General features: G+C 43.1%; 1 protein-coding gene across 4 annotated transcripts in view; it reads left to right on the top strand.

Annotated features, from left to right (window-relative positions):
- The window catches only part of LOC116329712 (serine/threonine-protein kinase BRSK2), a 152,060-nt gene that overhangs the window by 132,250 nt on the left and 2,248 nt on the right, over positions 1–17,562 (top strand). For 2 of the 4 annotated variants that reach the window (XM_039619175.1, XM_039619142.1), the window contains exons 14-20: positions 2,285–2,492; positions 3,401–3,449; positions 4,425–4,548; positions 6,483–6,663; positions 9,873–9,965; positions 13,330–13,377; positions 17,173–17,438. In XM_039619175.1, coding sequence (XP_039475109.1) covers positions 2,285–2,492; positions 3,401–3,449; positions 4,425–4,548; positions 6,483–6,663; positions 9,873–9,965; positions 13,330–13,377; positions 17,173–17,396 — 927 coding nt within the window. In that variant the 3' untranslated portion in view covers positions 17,397–17,438. The remainder of the gene's footprint in view (positions 1–2,284; positions 2,493–3,400; positions 3,450–4,424; positions 4,549–6,482; positions 6,664–9,872; positions 9,966–13,329; positions 13,378–17,172; positions 17,439–17,562) is intronic. The other 2 variants (XM_039619220.1, XM_039619267.1) reach the window with 2 other exon arrangements.

The following is a 17,562-nucleotide window of genomic DNA, read 5'->3' as shown; positions in this document are numbered from 1 at the left end:
CTTTTTGTTCTTATTCTTTTTATTCTCATTGTTATTCACAGCAGGCTGATCTGATTTAGGATCATTTGAACCCAGTGTGTGCTGTGCTGTGCTGTACGTCACGCAGAGCTTTAGATGAAGCGGGACCAGATTCATCTATGAGCGCAGACCAAACTGAGATCTGGCGATTAATGTCCATGAAGAACAGATTCTAATGACGTAGCAAATTAGAACAAGTCTGTCAGTCTCTGAGAAAACCCTGCTGCAGAGTCAAAGCAGGGAGGATAAGTGTGTGAATCAGTTCACAGCCTCCAGGTGTTGCTTTGCTGTTTCCTTAAAGTCATTCATTTTACTAACTAACGCTCAGAAAGAGCACAGGCTGGGTATCGTAACATTTTCTATCCGACGAGGACGTGCTAAAGTTTTATGTTTTGTCCTTGTGAGCAGCACATTGTGTTGTGTGACACTGCAAACTAAAGAGGAGATGGATTGTAATCTTAGCTCCTCTTTCTATATGTGATGCTGATAGCTTAATATATAAAAGTCATGTGACGGTGCTTTTTTTAAGTGTGCCAGTACAGATTCAACAGACCCACCTGAGTTTAATTGCTCAGTCTGTTTCATACATCCTAAAGAGAGGATGCCTTTGAGACTTCCTAAAAAGATTACTGTTTTAATTACTGAAAAGAATCAACGAGTAGCTGTTGAGTCTTTTCAATTTTTGATGCATTTCTTTTTTCTGTAATGAGAAAATACTGAATCAGAACTGCAGAACTCTCAGTGTTAAACTCTCACACAGACATGACTGTATTACTTTATGCAGATCAGCCTGCACATGCTATTCCAAGAACGGGCTGACAGCTCACCACAGGCTTTGCAGCCTCGCTCTCTTTGATTTGCTGAGGTCTGCTGTGCTGCTGCAGTTTGTTCAGCTGTGGATTCTCACTGCTCTGACCCGTCTTATCAGTGATCTGCTCATTCATCCCACAGTATTGTGCGTCAGCACTGGGCATGCACTCTGGCTGCTTTCCCAGGTGGAGGGTGAAGCTAAATCGGTTAGCTTTCAAGCTGGGTCACTTGCTGGTAATTAGGGATGCACCGATGTATCTCACAGTAGTGGAATTCTGTCAGGTGAAAGCCTTAGTTTCAGGAAGTGCAAAGAACGTGTACCTGATGGTTGGCCCTGATAGTAAGAGGCCAAAACATTTAAATAAACTCCAAACCTTCATCTTTTCAGTTAAAAGTTGTTTGTTTCTTCACAGTCTGGAGATTTGCTGCAACATTCCAGCGTGTTTAGTGTGACCGCAGACCACAGTGGCGGCGTTTTCACAGGACAGTGAGGGGTTTGTCTTTTAAAGACGTAGACACACTGCTAGCTCATATGTAGGATAGATAAAGCGTGCCATGCTTTATTCTCCATGTAAACAGCGATTTACATGGTTATAATGCACTAAAGTAATGACTACAGGTGAATCTTGGAGAAGGAAGGTAAACTGTGATATTGCGTGTGCTGTAACACTGCAGAAGCGACACAGTATGAGAATGTGGACAAAGTGACCACGTTGATCTCGGTGCATCCCTTCTGTTAATGCGTCATGAATGCTCCACTGCTGCCTCGTGATTGGCTTAATCACTCTGCTAATCGCATGTTCTGTCTTTCTTTCTTTCTTGCACTCTCACCACTTCCTGCCTGCTCCACTTCTCAACCATCTGCCACACTCCTTTTTTATTTCCTGGTGTTTGCTTATTTTTATTTTTGTTGAATGGGAATGAACCTTCATTGGGCTGTGGTGTTCCTCTGGCTTTTTTATTGGCTGACCCTGCTGTCACCTGTGACGCTGCATGACAATCGCAGCCCAACCGGCGGTTTTTTATCCCACCCCAATCTCCAGACCTTTGCCAGTCCCCCAACTGCAGCCCCACCCACTCCCCCGAGGTCCGCCTTAATGGGGTGGGGCCCCGTACACATAACTCCTACCAGCCAAAGATGGGCTCGCCCATCATGCACCCCCGCACACAGACCCTCCCTGCTAAGCCCAAAGTATCTGAGAAGCCCCTGCAAACCACCAGGTCCAACCCACTCCCCAACACGGACCAGACTGCCACCACCCCTAAATCTGAGCCCTCCACCCCGAGCCAGCCTCTGGCCCCCTGCATCCCCAACAGCCCCCGGGTGAGGCGCCACCCTCCCCTTACCGTTCCCCCCAAGCTTTCTATCCCTCTCTCCCCGGTGCCTCCAATGTCCCCACTCCGTCGCCACCACCTCCACCCTGACCACAACGCCAAATCTGTCCCCATCACGCAGGTGACTCCCCACCCCTCCCCCAGAGGGAGCCCTCTCCCAACCCCCAAAGGCACCCCAGTGCACACGCCCAAGGACAGCCCAGCTGGTACTCCCAGCCCGACACCACCACCCAGCCCTTCCATTGGTGGCATGCCCTGGAGGACGCGCCTCAACTCCATCAAGAACAGCTTCCTCGGCTCACCGCGCTTCCACCGCAGGAAAATGCAAGGTATGGTGGAGGAGACAGGTAGGTCCCAGGAAATGAAACCCCATGACTTGGCTTAATTAGATTGAATGTCTTACTCTTATCCATGTGATAATCTACTCAGCAGAGTGTGTTTATGCATCACATCCTTATAGCTCAGGGGAATAACAAGGACAAATAATCTCTTAATGACTGCATGTCTGTGAAGGTTCTCAGTCATCCAGGTCATCGTAGTCTAAGGAGCTTGGAAAGAAAAGCGTCTGGACTTCTTTGAGTTGCTTGAAGACGTTTCACCTCTCATCCGAGAAGCTTCTTCAGTTCTAAGGGTCAATGGTGGAGAGTCCCAGATTTAAACCCAGTGGGAGTTTCCCCCAAAGAGGGACAAAGGACCCCCTGATGATCCTCTACCTAATCACATGAGCTAAGGTGTGAAAGTGGGTGTGGGTCCCAATCAGCCAGAGTTTCGGGTGAGCTCATTGTGAAACCTGGCCCCACCCTATCATGTGATTTCCTGAGGTCAGATGGCCCAGGATGTGAGTGGGCGCTAAGTCCAGACGCTTTTCTTTCCAAGCTCCTTAGTCTTAATGACTGCGTTTACCTCCAGTTAACCTGACGCCAGCCTAATCGGGAGAATCTGCAGCCTGTGGCCATGTCATAAAGAAGATAACGGCCTCATTACAGAAAGTGGAAAATTAACAATTTTCCCTCATTTTTTCATTAGTTTGGGTAGTTTTCTTACAGCTGCTTTGATGCTGCTGAACCAACCCCCCTCCAGACAAACCGAATTAAGTCATGATGAGGCCCGGTACTCATTTACACTGATGATATCTGCTTAGTAGTGCAAGAAACAAGACACAGAAATATCTCTCCAAGTGCCGTTTTCATAAGTTATAGAGCTGAATCTAACATTTAGCCTCTGTTTGTGTCCACAGTTCCCACCCAGGAGGATATGTCCAGTCTCACCCCAGACTCCTCGCCAGAGTGAGTACCACAGCAGCAAACCCGAATACCTCACCTGTCCGTTATGTTTATTTAATAGCAGCACATGTTCATTTCCTCCATCTGTAATTAATAAGCACAAGTGTTTCAAATGTGAACCTGCAGCAGCTACATTATTTTAGCATACTGGGAATCTGAATGGTAGACTTATCCATGTGATAGCATTTTATTTTAGCAAGCGAACTGTGTTTTTTCAGTTCAGGTCAATTCGATGTTATTTATATAACACCAAATCACAGTATTATAGTGTAAGGTAACGATCCTGCAACAATACACAGGAACAGGCTCCCTGTTGTTAAGTAGTTTATTATTTAGCAGTTTGTCCCCGTTAGCAGGCAGGCTAATGACGGTTATCATAAGTCAGACGACACCAGCTAAAACTTATTTTAAACTCCATAACCAAATCTCTTCCAATCAAACGCTCGGCCTACTCCATGTCACATTCCTGTCGGGCCAAACGGCATTCGCTGGAGAAAACTATTTTTTTATTAGAGTTAGCCGAGTCATTGATAAGCGTGTAAGATATTGCCCTTTTTTATTATGTCAGAAAATTGAGTTATGTGCCCATTCTGATTAATAACCAGCCAAGCTGGGTGAGCTGTCCGCTTCCTAAAACAGCATGTTTGCTGTATCTCCTCAGTCAGAGAGAAGCTCGTGTGTCCCATCAGGTCTGTGTATTGGGAAAACGCTTCAGTACAAATCTTTCAAAAGTATAATAACAATTTAAAATCAGGTAAAGTAATCATCTGCACAACTCTACGTTAGTTAGCAGTGCTGATGGAGCTGATGGAGCTGTCTGTTACAATTATTAGTCAAATATCGGTCTCATTTGTTTGGGTTTTTTGTAATTGTTACAATCCCACCTCTTTTCTTAGCTAGTTGTTAGTTGTTAATAAAAGATAACCTGGGTATACTGAGTGTGCTTTGTAATGCTGGAACCATGAATCTTTTCTGCAGACTGGCTAAGAAGTCATGGTTTGGAAACTTCATTAATCTGGAGAAGGAGGAGCAGATCTTCATAGTCATCAGAGACAAACCTCTCAGCTCCATAAAGGCCGATATTGTGCATGCCTTCCTTTCTGTAAGTCTCCCTCCTCACTCCTCTCTTCTGTTCTTCTGATCCTGAAACCTTTCATTATTGATTACATTATGCCCGATTTGAATGATCTATGCTACAATGGAGGCTGATCTGATAAATAACTGTTCTATTGTTGTAGCTTTCTTCCTTAATACAAAAAGTCATCGCTACAACACAGCAGACTGGAAGACCTGACAGAGCATGTTCACATCAGTTTGACCTCAATCTGCCTTTTTTCCTCCCACATCTGAACTTTGTTGATCTCTATGAAGTCTTATTCTCAGATATTAGAGAAAAAAATGAAGACGATAAAATCTTGGTTAGCATTTTCGCGTACATAATTTTACGACCAAAGGCTCTTTTCCTGCCAAGTCTTACAGTCAGTGTTGGGAAGGTTTGTTTTCATTTTTCTTAAAGAAATCTACTACATCATGTTGTTCATCATGTTTTTATGTCATGTGTAATTTCCATTGCAAATATTAATCACAGTTAAATTAAGTCGGGATGGAGCTGTGATGTCATGTACACGCGCTGCGTTCCCGGGAAGTCCAGACTCCCGTGTGAAGTCCGGACTAGTGAAAACGCGAGTACGGACTCGCGTACATGAGTATTTAAAAATGGCCCAACAGTCTGCAGTCTATGAACTAACCTCAGCTAACACCAGCTAACAATGTTAGCACGGTGGCGAGTAGCCTTCAGTAATAGTAATAAATCACACAGCAATAGTACATCGAAGATACTGAAGTTTCGCCCATCCCATTCTTCTTATGAAGTGGTGTCGGAAATGCATTCCTGCCCGTGCACCGCTGGCTCTGGCTCCATCGTGTAACGCCACCAACATTAACAGGACGCTTACATCAGAGCCTCTTATTACATGTTTTGTTTGTGTTTCCAGCAATCAGAATCAGAGAAACTGTATTAATCCCAGATGGAAATTAAATTAGAAAAAAAAAAGGGGGGGGCCGCGGGTCGGACTCAAACCCGGGCCGGCCGCTCTCAGCCATGCAACATATGACTACATGCTCATCCAACTGCACCCGACTGCATTAAATCACCAAAATTAGAGAAGGCATAGAGAGGGGACAGCCTAACATGAAACAGGAAGTGACCCCCGTGTATTCTATTTATTTCAACAAAGTAACTGTATTCTGATTATCACCTATTTAAACGGTAACTGTAACGGAATACAGTTACACATATTTTGTATTTTAAATACATAACACCAGTACATGTATTCTGTTACTTACCAACACTACTCACAGTGTATGTGTAAACCTTCAAAATAAAACACAGATGAAAACCAACATTATGTTCATTATGGCTCACGTTGGTACCTGGAAATACTCACTAAGCAAGTCAAACAGGAGTAGTAGTGACAATTTTTCTTCTCACATACGCACGTTTTAAAAATATGTGTTTACTTGTAGATTTTGCATTTTCATCCCAAGTTAAAAAGCCTGAAATATAAGGTTAAGGTGCTCCCTCATGAGCCTGATAAAAGCCTGGAGTTTTATTGCTTGTCTTTTCAAGTTTTGCGCTCACAAAGCAGGAGCACAGAAGCCCAGCAGTCCCGGAGAAAAATGCAAACGCTCCTGTACACCGATCAGCCACGAGATTAAAACCTGACTAATATGGTGACGATTGATCCTGTTCCTCCACAACAGCTCTGTGCAACAGCTTGCTGTCTGTTCACGTCTTGGTGTTAGCGTGCTCTCCGCCGCTGATGCATCAAAATGTCACCACATGTTAGGATGTAGCACATCCAGCATGGTGTCTCCTTCTGCTCCCGTCTCTTTCTCTTACATCCATGCTGCCATTTTAACTGATGCGCAAGTTGTCTGTGTCTACGTGCCCAGTGCTGCTGACTCAGAAGCACTCCGCCTTTGCTCTTCCACCAACCTCACCCTCCTACCCTCTCCCCCCGTCTCTCTCCCCAGATTCCCAGTCTGAGCCACAGCGTCATCTCTCAGACCAGTTTCCGGGCAGAATACAAGTCCACAGCTGGTCCGACGGTTTTCCAGAAGCCGGTGAAGTTCCAGGTGGACATCACCTACACCGAGAGCACCAGCGCCACAAAGGAGAACGGCATATATTCTGTCACCTTCACCTTGCTCTCAGGTAAACCACATACATCACAACACATAGAAAACCATGGAAACAACACTGTGCATCGAGGCATGCAGACTGGGTCAGGATGACCTGCTGAAGTTCAAATCGAGTATCAGAATGGGGCAAAAGGGGATTTTAAGCATGGCATGATTTTCTCTAGAGTTTACAGAGAGCAGTCTAAAAAAGAGAAAATATCCAGTAACAGCAGTGCACTGGGTGACAATCCCAGTCCGAGGAACAGCCAGAAGGAGCTGACAGCAAAGCCAGCAGTAACTCAAATAACTACTCATGGCTACCAGCGTATGCAGAAGAGCTTAATAAGTTTACATGGAGTGCTGCAGCATTCAGAGGGTGGAGTCAGAATTGCATGTAAACAGCAAGAATGCATGACTCCATCCTACCTTAGTCCCAGTTATTATTGCCACAGCTCAGAGCATCTCAGACTGCTTTCTTGAACATGGCAAGGAGTTCAGTCTACTCCTCTGGGGTACTTTTGTTAGATCTTTGGGATGTTGGGGAGCGAGAGATTGGCGTCATAGATCTGAGGAATGTTTCCAGCACCTTGGTGAATCTGTGACAGTCCTGAGGGCCATAGAGGGTCCAACCCAGTAGTGCAAGGTGTACCTAAAAAAGTGTCTGGTGAATGAGTGTAGGTAGGTCAGGCGGGTCCAACTCCAGTGTGTCGGAAAAAGGATGCATCTAAAAGCTGCAGGGACGTTAGCTCTGGAGGACTGGAGTCGGACACCGCTGGTATATTAAACAGGAACAAACATGCACATTTCTACTTTGGAGAACTCGTTGGGACGCCTCAGCAACATGAACAGGGATGTCTTCTTCTTTCCTGTGACACTGAACACAGTGTTGTGCTTTTCAGTGACTGTTCTGCTCATCTACACAACCTACAAGCATTTGGAGTAACTTACTGTAGCTACCACTTACAGCATGTTTATGTATGTGTTACGCACACACCAGGGAAAGCTCATTACCTGAAGCTAAACCTGCGATCTATATCACACACAGGTAACACAGGTTACCTTGGAGAGGTTTAGCAGTCTCTTACAGTGGAGCGATCTGTGTGTACGTTGGGCCTAAACAGGAAAAGGAGCCACTGCATGAAACTTGAGTAAACAGATCCACAGTGCCGTGCATAGAACATCAGTAACGAGTTCAGAGAGATCCCTGGGATGTTACCGTTCCTGAACATGGCCACATCATCAATGTTTCAACTCCCCACAAAGCATAAGATATCTGCCAGATCTGCATCCCTCACCTAGGTGCAGGTTCATCCACTGACTTTTAAACCTTGCTTTAAACATCTGTGTTATTTTGTCAGCTACAGTAATGTGTAAGGACTGTCAAGGCATTGGTTATTTTCTGCTTCATTCAAAGGGAGGGTTAACCCTGTAAGGTCTATGTGACCATCCCAGCTACAGCCATGAGCCATAACCTTACATTTAGGGAAAGTAAACAGGACTTTTGTGGAAACAGTGTGATTTCAGTATGTTTTGGATGTCAGTTTAAATCAAACCAAAACGACATATTGTTATTGTATAGGGTTAAAGTCAGGGTGATGAATTAGTTATTTTTCATATTAAAATTTTATAAATCTGTGTTTAAATGTCTTGTTGTGGTTTGTTGTGGTCATACTCAGATATCAGAAGGTTGTCTTCCCTTTGAATTTTAAGATGATTTCACTCAAATAATTTATTGATACTCAGTTTTTATTATCTCACAAAAAAAGCCCTGATTAGAAAAACAAAATCTAAAACTGATACATACAAACCCACTGAGTGTTTTTTAAATCTCATATCTGCAGCTCCAACACTAAAATATAATACAACAGTGTCAAATAATAACAGAGTACTAAATGGGTACTATAATGAATGATTAAAGTGATTATATAATGATTTAAAATGAAGCTACAGTTTCTGTAGTGTAACTTTATTAAATATTTCAAATATATCTATTCAGGTATGTTGATCTGTATGTTTAGAAGCCTAAGGCAGGGGGAGCAGTCACACCTGCCCTGCCATGTGACAGTGGGACTAGTCCACTCCCTCATGGTAATTCTGAGGATTTACATATCAGGATAAATTAAAATCATCTAGTCTTCAGCAGGTCTTAAAATTGGGTAGATACAGCCTCAGTTGAACTTCAAAACTTGACATAATGTGTCTTTATTTAACAAACACTAAGCCAAAGTACAGAAGCAGTCCTGTGAAAAATGAAGTTTAGCTGCTACTTGCTAATAATAAAATTAGCATTAGCCGCCACCTGTATAAAAGCAGGAGTTGGGTAGTTCAGGTAAATGTTAGCACAATGCCAAAGACTGATCTTAGAATAACGTTGCTGTTGCTGTCCATCAATCTGAAAAAGGCCTTCTCCAAACATCATTCTACACTGAGGAAGACTATTCAGTGGAAAGTTTCCAGGAGAAAGCCCTCATGTTTGCATGTTCTGAAAGTACCACAGTACTTCTGTACGATGCCCTTTTGACACACAAGGCCAAAGTTGAGGTGTTTGGATGTTTGGCATGTTATTGGACAGCACAGAGTCCTCATACCAGCTGGTGGTGGTGGAGGGGTGATGATTTGGGCTTGTTTTATGGCCACAGGACCTGGCAACTTTGCAGCTTTTGAGTTGAACATAAACTTCTCTGTATACCCAAGTATTACAGTGTTAAATCTGGAGCCATCTGCTAAAGCTTAGCCAAAATGGTGTCATTTAGGAGGAAAGTGATCCCAAACACAGCCAGCAAAAAGAACCAAATCCAGAAGTCAGCCTGAAATGCTGCAGCAGAACCTTAAGAGAGCCGTGCATCGGTGAATGCATAGGAACCACAACAAACTGAGACAAGGCTCCAAACAAGCCGGTGTGAGAGACTGATAGTCCTACAGACAATAGATTACTGCTGCTCAATATACTGAATCATGGGTTGCACTTAGTAGAAAGCCAAAAGGGAACAGAACAGCCATCAGAGATTTGCCTGTGGTATCAGGTGATGTGGGCTTACATCTACTGTGATTGCTGGCTGAGCTTGAACCTGTGGACTGCTAGTGCTAACACTAAATTAATTCAGTGGGTAACACACAATATTGAAATTATGCTTAAGAAAACCACTCTTGCACCCCTAGGATTGCGTTTTTTTAAGTACTCCTTGCAGCCCCGTGGCTACAGTGTAACGTCTGGAATATAACAAGGACCCGGTTTCTCAACAGGCCCTAGCCGACGCTTCAAGCGTGTGGTGGAGACCATCCAGGCCCAGTTGCTCAGCTCCAACGACCAGCCTGGCATCCAGCCGCAGATATCCGGTAAGTGGAGTCCCTCGCCACTCGTCCTCGACCACGCCTACAACCCCCACCCTCCACGCCCTCACAACGTCCCTCCCTCCTCGCATCACAGCACAGCCACACCTGCGGCCCACCTCGGCTCAGCTTAGCCCGGCGCACTGCTTTTAGCACACGGCATTTCCACGTGCATGTCCCTGCCACATACCATGGCGTGCACGTCAACACACCAGCGCACACACACACTCTACATGGCAGTGTTATTTACTGAGATGTATATATACATTCACAGGACTGATTACAGCCGCTAAGAAGTGTATCTCAAACTGTAAATAATTCAACATAGACAAGCAGCTTGGCTCTGACCTCACACTTGACTCAGCAGAAACACACACACACTCTCTCACACACACACACACACACACACACACACACACACACACACACACACACACACACACACACACACACACACACACACACACACACAAGCAAACTGTAGGTTCAGCTAATGGATGTTTACAACTGTTCATTTGTGGATTAGCTGCTTGTGCATGCAGCATTTTCGTCTGCAAGAAGGAGAAAAGTACATTTGACCGATTGGTGTCATAATCACACTGGAACAATCCCACAATTAACCTTCTTTGATGCGATTGGGACGTTTGGCATTATTTTGGGGGCTGCCTATATATAGATGGAAACATTAGGAAAACAAATATGGAAGAAAAGAAAGTCTGTGTTCTCCAGCTGTCTGTGTTAGTTTTGTTTGTCAGTGTGGTATTCTGGTGGTCTTCCTCTTGTTTTATCTGTGGTTATTTACTTGATAATGGTCCCCTCTTGTGGTGAAGCAGAGAAATTACAACCTGACCTTAGCGTCACACACAGGAGCACTGACACGTAAAAGTAGTCACTAAGTTTTGAAATGGATGATTCGGATCTGCCAAACAGCCAGTCACGATCATTACTAGTGATATTGTGAAAGATGTCCACCTGCAGGAATCGCACACTCAGCTTAAAGATCCCACTATCAACAGTTACTGCCACAGATGGGAACTGCTATCACGCACTGTATGCGCAGCCTCAGTCGCTTCCACCATTATGTAGATGTGCCAATGAGCCACATCTCTCTCTTTCTTATCTCTCTGTCTCTCTCCCTTTGGCCTGCCTCTCCATGTCACCCAGCTTCTGTCATCCACAGCTTCCTCTAAAGCCTCGTGGATGATTTGAATGGCTCGCATGCTGAATGAAAGCCCAGAACCATGCACATTCTCACACACACACACACACACACACACACACACACACACACACACACACACAGTTTTGCAAACTGGCCTCTTTACTGGGGAAAGCCAGCATTTTCATACTGTGTCACGTTTCTCACAAATGTGTCTTGATGGTTCTGGGTGAGCTGCCATTCACACACACACTCACACGTGACTGTCTGGTACTAAAATGAAAGCATGCTCTACAGTGTATGTCAAACAAACATGTATGTGATATGGTGTGTGTTGATCTCTGTGCAGTCGGACTCAGAAGAAGGCAAATCTGCATGTGTTTGATAAAATGTGCTAAACCCCTGACAGCTGTAAAGACGTCAGTCTTCTGGCCTTCTGTGTGTATTTGTATATATGCAAGGTTGTGGAAGGTGAATGTAAAGAAATGTCAGCCATGTGAATGTTCAGCTTATTTCTCATTTTCTTGCTATTAAACAGCTACAGAGGAGCACGTTTCTCCCCCGTGGTTGTTTAGTTTGGCCCCACAGTTGTGATGATGATGTTTAGATTTTACTTCTTACCCAAAAATTAGCCTCACAGTGGTGCAGTAGCTTCTTTTTGTCTTCTTTTTTCAAATCCAGTCCATGCTAGCTTTGTCAGAAAGTCGTGTTCGATTGTTCTTTCTAAAAAAAAAAAGAGCAATTCAGGTTTCAAACGTTTGAATTAGGAGGGCAAACCAACACATGAGGGGCACACTTGCATTGGTACAATCATGTCAACATCTTTAAAAGTTCAGGAAGGATTGTGAACATTCAGCACGGAGAAGTTTTGCTCTCTGCTTCCCTAAACCCAAAGTCTTTGCAAACAGAGATCAGACTGTAAATCGCTCACTCTGTAGCACAGTTGGGCCCTTAAGTCTCATTATTTAACAGTTTTTGATGATACCCAAATTGACCCAAACCCCCTCACCCTCACCGACTGGTGCACATTACCAAGGAATGCTTTATTTTTTGCATTTACAGTGGTCCCTTGTTTATTGATAGGTGAAATCCGCGAAGTAGCTAACTTTATTTTTTACAGTTATTATAGATGTTTTAAGGCTGTAAAACTCCTCACTACACACTTTATACACTTTTCTCAGACAGACATGAACATTTCCACACTTTTCTCTCTTGTTTAAACTCTCAAAGTTCAAACCTTTGTAGAAAAATAAGTCCAATATTATGGAATAAAACCAGCCCGCAGCTGCTTTTGGTGCAAAACGTTTCATCAACATTTTTGTGTTTGCTGGAGAAAACTTACAAACATACAGTACAGCACTTCAGACTGCTAGCGATCGAAGACTAAGGTAAATTTGACAAGCTGAACGCTTTCTGTACTGTACAGGAGACACGGCGGAGGAGATTGATTGACAATGGTCTACAGCCAATCAGGACGCAGAACACAACGCACTGTAAAAAACAAAACAAAAAAAAAAAGCACGCAAATTGCCGGAAAAAAATCAGCAAAAGGTGAACCACGTTATAGCGAGGGACCACTGTATATTTGTTTGAGACCGGAAGAGTGGAGTACATCTAAAGAAAAACCAGGCAAGACTTTACTCCATTTACCAGAAGTTGTTCAGCAGATTTCCAGCCACTCCATAATTACAGTAAGATGTCATTTTTAGGACATTTATTTACAGCACTAGTCCACGCTAAGAAAATATCTGTTTACATGAGCAACAAATGTTGAGATTTTTTTTTCTGTCAGTTTTCTTTAGGTGATGATCATTTTCATTCATTTCCCCAACATCCTGTAAAGTTCAGTTCCTGGAGAAAAATGGAACGAGAGCGTCAGACTCGCTCGCCGCTCTGACTAAACTGTTTGCAGCAGGTTTGCCCATAATATGCTAAATATAAGTTAGTAGGCTCATTACTCACAACATTAGGTATTTCAGTTGGATGTTGGACTAAGAGATTAAGTCGACCTAAACCAATCTAACAATGACTGAAACACAGAAAATATCAGAACAAGGAAGGATCGCAAAATAGCAAGACAGGAAAAAAAATGAGCTGAACATTCATGCGTTTGGAGTCCACTCATGCCAAGAGGGAGTGTAATGTGTTGCCCTGCTGATGTTGGGCTTCAGCGCGTGGGTTGGTGTTTCTGACGCTGTCCTTTGCTCTCAGATGGCTCTCAGCGCTCAGCTTCTTTGCCCAGTAAATCCTCCAAGCGTGGTAAGGCCCAGAGCGTCCGGGAACTCCCGGCAAAACCACCTTAACTCTGGCTTTTAACACACTGGCAACGTCCTGGAGGCCCTTTCACCCACACACTCTGTCTGCACTAACACGTGTGTCTGGGAGAGTGTGAGCTGCAAATAAAATATAACTCATCGTAACAAGTCATTTTAACGCAAAGAAATGGAGTATTTCCATTGAAGAGTAGAAAGTGCTTCTGTGATTTTTACAACAAGAAACTGATGATTTAAATCCACAGAAGGCCTTCTTAGAGACACGTCCCCATTTTTCCAGTTGTTTAGTCTGAGATGAACATTAGTGTCGATGAGGTCTTCTGAAGTTTGGTCTCTTTAAAAAAATGCCCAGAATGTGCACAACTCAATGACTTCTTTCGATCAAACAAAATCATTGTGTTGCATCAACATAGTGAGCCAATTTCTCCACCAGTGTCAGTAACAGAGGCATGTTTAAGTTTTATTGGATTTTAATAATGCTCTTTGAATATGAACATTTTTTAAAAAAAATGTAATTAACTAATATTTCTTATGGCTCATTTCAGCTAGTCAGTTTTAGCTTTTCAGCTAGGACTAAGCGAGTCTGGGCGCAGCTTTATCTCAGTGGGTGAGCAGGCGACCGTATGCCATATGGCCGGAGAGCGGTAGGCCCGAGTTCGAGTCCGATCCACTGGATGTCTTCTTCCCTCTCTCCCGGTTTTCCTGTCTGTCTTCACTGTCCCAATCCAATAAAGACTAACAGGCTAAAAAATAATGGTAAAAAAAAAGGATTAAGCAAGGTATAGAAATTATTTCTAAAAATTAGATTCAAATTCTTTCAGTTTGTGCCAGAAAGATGATGCTCACGTAGCCGCTTATTCCCATTTGTTCCTCAGTCTTTCTTTTTTTAAATTTTCTTTTAATTTGATGAATATATCATTCTGAAACAGGAAAAAACGCATCTGTGACAAAATCATCTAGAATTTTTGTTAACTGATGAAAGTCATGAACAATAAGAAAACAAAGTATAAGACAGCAGTGTGTTAAAAATTAGTGCTGTCAGCGTTAATCTCGTTAAAATGACGTTAACGCCATAAGCGCATTAACGCGGCAAATCTCCGTTAGCGAGTTAGCGCGGATCGTCCCGTGCGTGGGGCTGGACGGGGCTATCGCATTAACAAGCTAAGATTTGCCGCGTTAATGCGGTTTGGGCGCGTTTAACGCTGACAGCACTATTAAAAAAATTTTTCACCTGACAAATCTAAAAGGGCCTCGTTATTGGCGTTTAACAACTTTTTTTTTTTATTAACGGACAATAAAAAATAATTTGGTCAAAAGCCACAGAGAAAAGAGTAAAGACTGACCATTAAGCTTTCTAAAAACAGAGATATCCAGTTTATGATTTCATAAGGAGATGAAGGAAGGCGGTGAATTCTCCAGTCTGAGGGGCAATGGGGATCTTTCTTTATGTATTATTTTAAATGTAGTGAGGCCCACTAATTGGCCCATTTGGTCAAAGTTATTGGGCTTTGTAGTGTCAGTGATGTTTCCACGGTAGTTTTGGCAGCGTTGGGGAACAAAATGACTTGATAGGATGACTATATTTCTGTGTGTTTGGGTTTGGAGGTTGGCGTTGGGGCTTTACTAGCCTGATTAAGCCTTTGCATGATAATGCTTGATACCAGGTTGTTCACCCCTCCTCTATAACTTTCCATATTTAACCTCACTTGAACAAAAGATCAGACACAAATGGAACGTGTGTGTGCGTGTTGTCAGAGGGGGACGATGGTAAGTTCTCAGGACACGCCTTCACTCTTCACGCACATTCAAAACCAACACCAACAGATGTGATCACTGAAGGATGTACCGCTTTGAACTAACCCTGTAATGTGTATTAATGTGTGCACCGTGCTGTATTGTTGCATGTTTTATTCATTCATTGCTGTTTAAAAGCACTGATCAAAAGACTTATCAAATGTTGTTGTGATGGATGTTGGCGTAATGGTGAGTTAACTGGAGCTTTGGAAGACATTTGCGCTGATATGGTTTACCGCCCTTTATTTCACTGCTTAATGCAAAAGTAACACAATAAAAAACAATGGTTAGAGACTGCAGCACAGTTATCACGATTATTGTGATTGTGTGCAATGAACTCATTGTTGCCTTTAAAAATAGTTGCTTTAAAGATGGGCACCACTTCTGCAGCCATTCATGGTTGGTTACCGTCTTTGGTGCATCAAGATGATGATAAAGACAGGGTAATAAACTGGTAAAGATCTGTTGCCATTCTAAATACACAGAAATGTATATGAACTGATTAGAGTCCAGCCAGAACCTCAGAGATCTGAAACAGTAATTCCTGATGTAGTTGCTGCAGGACAGCAATTTAACAGCAGAATGCCAAAGTCGGTCAGCAACCTTGTCTTCATATAGAAATATAACCAGAATGCAAACAGCTGAGTCGTGTCTAACGAGATGCTTTTAAGAGAAGCTGCAGTCTTTAGCACAAACCAACTCTGATTGTAATTTGCTTTTGTAAATTAGGGGACAGTTGTTTGCAGACCTTCCCTCACCAGGCGTCCTGTGTAAACACTGTGCTTGTTTCAGCTACTTGCAGTCAGTCACCAAATGTGAAAAAATTCAATGTAGGGAAAACCATTTGTTTTCTCCCCTATTCACAAGGAGGATGCTGTCCTATTTTTACTCTGTTGCAGGGAAGATGTGAAAGATTAAGAGTGCTCTTAAGTTTATAGAAAAAAATCTTTACAGTCTGCTGAGAATCGTGACTTTTTTTCTTTTTCACTGTCACAATAAACCAGTTCTTTGGTCATCTACAGTACAGACGGTGGCTTTTATTAAATAACACGTTAATGCTGCATTAACAAAATTAGAAACTAATGCCGGCTCAAAGCCTGTTACGACAGGCTGACTAAGCTTTTTTATCAAAAACATTTTATTAGACATAGCCACTGCGATATCGCCCTTCGGTTTGTCGACATGTGTTCTTGAGCCGTTTGTGCTGTGAAGTCATATTTTTTAATGTTTGTGGGGAAACACTTTTGGACTCAAATGGCTAAATGTATCATCTGTTGAGGGTGGCAGTCTATGTGTTGATCTAAGCATTTAATGGAATGCTGTTTAAAAAGCACCAATTATACCATTTGGAATAATTCTTGTATACGGCAGTGAAGCAAAAAAGTGAACTTTTAACCCATATGTTCCTATTGGTTTTCCACTTACAGCTTCATAGTTGTACTATGGTTTTAGAGGAAACACTGAGTCCTGGGTTTTTAGTCATTTATTTTTTTTAACAAAGTCTTCAATTTACTGATCCCTCTAGAAACCCCGTGCCTCTAGGCTAGCTGTTGAAACCAAAAGCTGAACCCAGGTATCCGTCAGTTCATGATAAACTTCCAGTTTAAAATCTCTTCCCTGCTGCGGTGTCAGCTGAGATTTGGTAGCGCGGTTCTGATGGTAAGATTTGAAATGTCTTCCAGTGCTCCTGTTGGTTCTCCATGTTGCAGGGAAACTGAGACTCTGAGACCAAAAAAACCTCTCGCAGTAAAAGTGATTAAAGTCCTGATACAACCTGTCATTTTGGTGCCACCTCTTCTTCGTCTGGCCTAAAAACAAAAGCTCTGACTTCAGTTGTCTCGGTCGTAAGAGTCTCCTTTCCCTAGCTCCACTCCTCTCATTCCTCCATCACCTCCTCTTCCTCTCCTCATGTTAACCCCATTGCTCATTTGTTGTTTGTTCTCTCTCTCTCTCTTTCTCTTTTTTCTTTTCCCTCCCGTCTGTGTAGGCAGCCCGTTGAGTAACTTCTTTGACGTAATTAAACAGCTTTTTTCAGACGAGAAGAACATCCAAGCGTCCCACTCCCCTGGCGCCCCCGCCACGCCTAGCTCCCCCACCAAGCATACCCCCAGCAGCAAGCCCAACCAGCCCCCACCTAATGACTCTAAATGCCCCCCTGGCAAAGACAAAACAAAGATGGCTGCCAGCAGCAGGACACAGGAAGAACCTTAAGGAGCGGTAGCTGTGCATGACTAAGATGAAAGCAGTAATCAGGTCATTAAATAAGAGAAATTAGGAGAGCTGCTAACTTTGCCCTTTAGTTAGGAATAAAACAAGAAGATCTACTTTTTGCCTATAAATTTTGTACTTAATAATGGGAATGGCTATTTCAGTTTAA

The sequence above is a fragment of the Oreochromis aureus genome, linkage group 1 (genome assembly GCF_013358895.1).
Source record: "Oreochromis aureus strain Israel breed Guangdong linkage group 1, ZZ_aureus, whole genome shotgun sequence".
Lineage (NCBI taxonomy): Eukaryota > Metazoa > Chordata > Actinopteri > Cichliformes > Cichlidae > Oreochromis > Oreochromis aureus.
The sequence above is the reverse complement of the archived record's forward strand: the minus strand, read 5'-3'. Positions and strand labels throughout refer to the sequence as shown.